Below are 6,627 nucleotides of genomic sequence, written 5' to 3'. Positions count from 1 at the left end.
ACAAAAAAAAAAAACTTGCAAATCAAATTATAATCAAAATAATCCTTGACAATAATATTTAAAGTTCAAATCAATGACTACGAGTCCATATAGAAATCATCTTAAGAAAACCATAAGATCCTTGGAGTGCTACGAAATGATCTCCAGTTCCCCATGAATATAAAGCATAAGAAATGATTTTATAGCATAAGGAATTATGATTCTCACCACCAAAGACAAGAATAATACCATCGATATTCAACTCGAGGGTTCTGTATTTGTAGAGAAATCATTCTTTACCAAGTCTAAAGTACAAATAGATCATCTGAGTGCTAGATAAGCTCTCCAACTCCAAAAAAATTATGAAGCAAGATAGAAGAAATAACTTGAAGCATGTAAAATTGAGATCCTCACCATTGGAGAGAAGCAAAACACCATCTATTCAAAGAGAAATCACTCTCGATGAACTTTAAAATAACTATACATCTTCGGAATGCTAAGATAAGCTCTTATTCCAAAAAGAGAACATTATACATAGCATGAGAAACAGAGAGAACAGAGAATCTAATGTCCATCAAAATTTCGTCTACAAGGTGGAGGCCAAAATGCAATATCTGCCTTGTCATTCTTCTACAAAACTACAACAAAAGCTAAATCAATAAATAACTAACTCACAAGTCAAAACATACACTCCAATCAGTGAAAAAACAGGAGGGGGTCATGAAAATAATCAGATCAGATTACTATTGCCAAAAGAAGAAAAATGATTCCCTATGTAAACCTGTAGTTTGTGTGATTTCTTACAGTGTGGTATATGTATGTTAGAAGGAGACTGTCATAATCAGATGGTAAAAGGAAGCATCTGTTATGATGTGTACTCTGTCCTTGTACCTAATTGTGAAAGGGCTGCATTGACAGGAAACACGAATCTGTATTACTCAAACCGTGACCATAGATATGAGAAAGCAACAGAAGCTGATTAATTCAACATAACCATCCTGCAAATCCAAGTTCAAGAGCAACTGCACTTCCCCACGATGGTATCACGCAAGAATGTTCTCTCTGACAATAAATTTTGATGCACGGACTCATAATTTATCACCACAATTGGCACAAGGCTGCTTACTATGTACAATATATCGTGTGGTTGGGCAAGACATGGAATTCTATAATCATCAGTATGTTCATCAGGTCAGTTATAGTTTTTTGGGCAAATTGTAAGTCTTCTTGAGAAACTTTGCCGCTATCTCATCATTGCGATAGCATAAGACTCGAAGTAGTGTGTTTGGCTCGGTTGGTTCCCAAAGACCAGAAGTTGGAGGCAATGGAAGCCTAGATTTAGCTTGCATGCCATGTGACTCCACCATCACATATTTGAACTGCTCAATTAGACTTTCAGAGTCTGAATGAAATAGATCGAGAACTCTTTTAACATTGCCTGCATGTTTACTAATCAAATCAGCAGGAAGTCCATCACCGTTAGACCAAAAGAGATCGGTGAGAAACTTAAAGTCCTCCTCTATCAGTTCTGAATCTTCCTTAACAAAAGTACGGGACGGGCCCCCAGCAAGTAGAACTAGTAGAAAACCATCGAAAGAGGCTTTCATCATGTCGGTTATCACCCGTGTGCGGACTCTGTCATGGACAACTGTTGATGCAATGGTTTCTAGGTATTGCTCAAGCTCCTGAAGGAATGGTTCAATCCTTGAAGATGCAACTTCCCCTATATATAAACCATCCAATAAAAATTGACTGAGATCGTGGAATACAACTTTGTATGCCGTCGCTTCACATAGTTGTCTTATCCCTTCCACACACAAAGATGCCGAAAGCTCAAACCATTTCCCTGCTTGGTTCCTAACAGCATCTGTGTAATGAGGCTCAAGATTCTTAAGACGGACAACCGCTTTTCTTTCTTGAACTTCCAGCTCGCTCCGAATATGGTGCAAAGAATTGATACAGACACATAGTTGGGGTACTGACAAAGAGTTATTGGCACTCGTGATCCCAAGTTGGGTCCTCCCTTGACCTGCTTGCAACTTTTCCTTCTTTTTGAATACTCCAAACTTTGATCGTTTCGAACATCTAGTCAAAGCAGGCAGTGCAGGAATATAGGTACTTCTAGATCCTGAAAAAATATAATGCACGTTCATGGTTGGACTTGTATAATGAACCAATAACTTCTCTAAAGTCGAAAAACTTTTGCTTTTCTTTTTGTAAATAGAACACTTACCGCAGCCAGATTTTGTCTTTAGTATGTATTGTTTTAAACATTTGTCAAGGCCCGTCATTAGATCAGGAAGCAACAATGAGTGTTGTGGTATTGGTAACAAAAAGAATGCTTCAAAACTTTCATCAACAATTCGTAAAACTTCGACAACAGAAGGAGCAATATGCTCTTTGTTTGCATGCGGATTCCATACCTGTTCAGAGTGTTTGTAAATGATAGTTCAATTTTGATATCAAAAAGTGTAGTAAAAGGAAAAGTGCAAACATGTAACTGCCTAAGTTTATCCCAAGTCTTGTAAACTCCTTTTTGGAGGCAAATTGTTTCCAAAATACGAAACTATTACCAATCCAAATCTACATAACAACCAATTAATGTCACCACCACATACCTCCTGTTGAAGGAATCTGCCAACCCATTCCTTTAACCTGTCCACTCTCGTACTGATCCAGGTCTTTACGAGCTTTGCGATTATTGCTTCAGCTTCGTAAGGAGGCATCTCTTGTATTATGGACTTTCCACCATCTTCACTGTCTACAGAATCTCTTACTGCAATCTGCACAAGATCTTTCTCCAATATATCAGCTGCATTGAGCACTTCAATAGCATCTGGCGTCAGTTCATCAATACCCGAAATGAATTTTTTGAGCTCCTTCCCATAACAAGAATGAAGTGTTAACACTGCGACTCCTGCTGCTTGAGGATGCCATTCCTTCAATATAGGACTAAACATTGCCTTCTCATTGAAAGCCAGTTCACTCACGTCTTGTGCAAGGACAGAAAGAACATGAAGTGAACTTTTTTGGTTTTTAGTGGAAAACTTGATTGACTTCACCTTCTCCATTTTCTGTAATGATAAGGACAAAGAAGACTCTTCAGTGACAATCCATGAGGCATAAGAAAAGAAAGCTGGCTCGCTAAAGCATGATGAAAAAAAACACAAAGAAAATCGTTACCAAACCCAAGTTTCCAGAACTTGTTCATTTTTACAAGCCAAAGACAAATTACACAAATTCAAGTTTACTGACTTCAAAATTCATAAATCTATATTTGTTAAAACGGTGATCTAAACATTCTTTTTGAGAGTTAAACAAAGTTAATTGAAATAACAGAGTAAATCAACTGATTACACTCACCTTAAGAAAAGCAGTTCGAAGAGATGATCGTATATAGCTATCAACTTTGTTATAAGCCACATCAATTTCATTTTCCAGTAACTCGAATGACAGTACTGCAATAGAGACTAGGCTTTGCATACACTCAATGTTGTCACTGTGAAAATCGTTGCGGTATGCTAGAAGCTTTCTCTCCGTCCAAACCAGAATCGAACTAAGAGTAGTGTTCAGAATTCTTGAGTAAATAGGATCCTTGAAGGACTCGATGTCGTCTTCAACTTCAGCCAACAGGCTTTTGGAAGCATGTAGCAAGTCACTTTCTACTTGCCCCGTGGCAACGTAACGATTGAATAAAACCCACGAGAAACAAAGGTTATGCAACATCTGGTTCATGCCAAGTACCACCCAAGTTTTCTTAACATGTTCCAAGACCTCATCAACCTCTTCAATGATGGAAGTTGAATCATTAGCATCAAAACAAGCTTCTAACAAAGTTTGGTAGAGCCTGAGATTCCAAGGGAACCCATCTGCCCAATGGCACGTGCCTGGAGCAGACTCGCCAGATGATCTACAAGCAAGAGACAATACAATACTCCGAAGGTCTTGGATTGTGTCAAAGTTTCTTCCTGCATCAATGGGTTTCTCCATTGCACCACGAACTATCTGTCGGAAACGTTTTGGAGCATCGTCTATCTTTTCTAATGGCATGTGAGGATGCAATAGAAGTCCTATTTCGAGAACCTTCAAATAACGCTTTTGCCAAGCCATGTGTTCTTCATTATTTTGGAAGTCCAAAGCCTTAAGCTGTTGAAACAGCTCAAGAGGCAGAACCATAGACTCTATGCGTCTTCCAAGCTGATCCGAAAACAAGATTTTATTAACAAATGGCATACAAGATTGATTGCAACATATAGAAATGGCTAAACAAAGAATTGAACCCCACTCCTTGAATTATACTCTAAGCCCACGACTAGTCCCGACCTGAGCTAGGTCTCACCTACCAAGGCTAGCTTTAAAATACATCAAAAGTTTAAGTTATCCAATTTTCACCTTAAAGCTTGAATTCAAGATTCGGAATCCAGTATAGAAATAGATAAATATTTGAATCCATTATCCCAAAATGACGAAATAGATATGCATTAGCTAAAAAATCTAAACGCGTATAAAAATATAGTAATAAGACAAGTTCACGCGAAGCACTTTCATTCAAATTGGTCTCAATCATGTTCTTCTCGTAAGAAGATGCTAAGGTGAGCAATAATCTGTTATCAAAACAAATTAGGATGCGGAAAGAGGGGGGAAAAAGTTGAATTTATGTTTTCCATGTCATTTCCCAAAATTTTCTCAGCCACCAAACAGAAAATTTGACTGCATAAGAGGTTCAATTCCAAGTTTCACAACGCACCTGTCCAGCAGTGATCCTAAGCAGTGCCCTTCTAATTCTCGAATCAATTTGCTCCGAAATTCTCATCTGAATCCTTATCAACTCCCCCACCGTTAATCCCAATTTCGCTCGACCTTGATTTCCTGATTCATCGCTTCCGACAATCCTCTTCTTCGCCGACGACGATGATTTCAGCCCTAGCGCCTTCTTAAACTTGCTCGCAGCGGTCGACGTCAGCGACCGGTGCAGCGACGCCGCCGTCGACAACGACGGAGACCGATCAACTCCCCTTTCCGACTGCGAAATATAAGTTAACGGCTTACCGCCGGTGCTCCGACACGATCCAATCAAGATCTCGTATGCAGTCACTCGGAGCTCCGACTCCGAGAATTGCAAGCCTAAATCGCCGAACGGCGAGGGGATCTCGTCAATCGGATAAACCGGCATGGTTATAGAGGTTGCGCCGGCACTGGTGGAGGCCGCGGCGGCGGAAGTAGTGGTAGTTGTTGTGTCGACTATCACTGAGCTGGAACTCGAAGCATGCCTTCGGGAGCTTCCTCGGGATCGATCACTGAATAATCGGGACATCGCTGCAAGTTTTAACAAAGAAAAAAGCAAAAGAATCAACGAGAAGGTAAGAATCGGAGGCAAAATTGTGGGGTCGGAGTTCACTTTTCTCTCTGTTTTTGGCGTCAACTACGATTAACCTCCGTTGGGTGTATGAAACTGACAGAGAAATTCTTGGCTTCGCTTTCAAGGAAAATCCATGGATACGAAAAACAAATAGCTACCAGAAATCTTTGATACACAAGAACAAGAGAATTTTCAACAACGATGGATAAAAGAAGGGAGGTTTTTGCTTTTCCCAAGGGTGTGACTGTGTGAAAAAATAAAAAGAAAAAGGCTGACAGAATCGTTAGCCGTTGATTAATTCAACGATTTCTTATTGAAATTTTTGTAATAAACCTACAAAAATCCATTTTGTCGTTTTCTTTTTTCCTCAATTGATATTGTCAATGTTAAAATTTTCAAAACCACTTTCGATTTTTTTACTAGAAATTATTAGTAATAGCCCTTCAAATTTTCACAACTAGTTTTTCTCGAGAAGTTGGATAAATAAGATTTTGCTAAAAATTAATTGGATAAATTTTGAACCTCGATACAATTCGAACAGATTATTACATTAATATTCTACCAATTTTTCCAAATCTTATACTAAATCTTATATTTTTTTTAATTTTCTACCAACTCGAACAAATTACATAACATTCTACCAATTTTTCCAAATATAATCTTCCCAAAACTTATATCAAATCTTATATTTTTTTTAATTTTTTACCAAATCAATTATCTTTACCAAATATAAGTAACTTTTCAAATCTTCGGCGCAATTTCTAATTTCCAATTCAATTTACCAAAAATCCAAATTAATTTTTTACCTAAGATCTTAAGTGATTTTTTAAATTTTGGAAAAAATTAAATTTTACAAAAAAATAAATAAATAAATAAGATATATAAAATATATAAAATCTCAGTAGAAAATTTGAAATTATATAAGAGTTGAGGAGTTTAAAAAATATTTGGAAAAAAATAATAGAATTTGAGGTTGTTAAATAATATTGGGAAAAAAAATAATAAAAATCTCGATGTATAATGATCGAGATGTATACCTAAAACGATCTATAGAAAAGTTGAGGTGACCAATCTCAAGAAAAACTATTACAGTATGCAAAAATGATGCTATTTTTTAAAAGTGAAAACTTAAAGAGGTTATTTAAGATAATTTCCTTGTTTTTAGTTCATAGATCATTATATGTGTTCATGGGTTGAGTTGGGTTAAAAAAACTTTTTAGACTCAACCTAATACTCTGGAGGATGAATTTCTTCAACCCAAATAACCCTTATTAAAAATGAACCCAATC

The 6,627-nt window shown here is 37.2% G+C and overlaps 1 protein-coding gene across 3 annotated transcripts; it reads right to left on the bottom strand.

Moving 5' to 3' along the window:
* Nucleotides 1-466: 466 nt before the first annotated feature.
* LOC120090535 (protein unc-13 homolog) lies at nucleotides 467-5,664 on the bottom strand. 3 transcript variants are annotated; one of them, XR_005485570.2, is made up of 6 exons: nucleotides 4,727-5,664; nucleotides 3,343-4,176; nucleotides 2,598-3,053; nucleotides 2,213-2,402; nucleotides 784-2,107; nucleotides 467-617 (listed from the first exon to the last, which is right to left on the bottom strand). XR_005485570.2 is itself a non-coding variant. In XM_039048261.2 (5 exons), exons 1-5 carry the CDS (start codon nucleotides 5,291-5,293, stop codon nucleotides 1,176-1,178), a joined length of 2,979 nt encoding a protein of 992 aa, XP_038904189.2. In that variant the 5' UTR covers nucleotides 5,294-5,664; the 3' UTR covers nucleotides 467-1,175. The 3 variants fall into 3 exon arrangements, 1 of the variants encoding a protein (XP_038904189.2); XR_005485571.2 differs by having other exon boundaries at nucleotides 467-609; XM_039048261.2 differs by having other exon boundaries at nucleotides 467-2,107.
* Nucleotides 5,665-6,627: the final 963 nt, after the last annotated feature.

The sequence above is a fragment of the Benincasa hispida genome, chromosome 11 (assembly GCF_027475165.1).
Source record: "Benincasa hispida cultivar pf3 chromosome 11, pf3_genome.v1.1, whole genome shotgun sequence".
NCBI lineage: Eukaryota > Viridiplantae > Streptophyta > Magnoliopsida > Cucurbitales > Cucurbitaceae > Benincasa > Benincasa hispida.
Note: the sequence above shows the minus strand (reverse complement) of the source record. Positions and strands in the feature narration are given on the sequence as shown.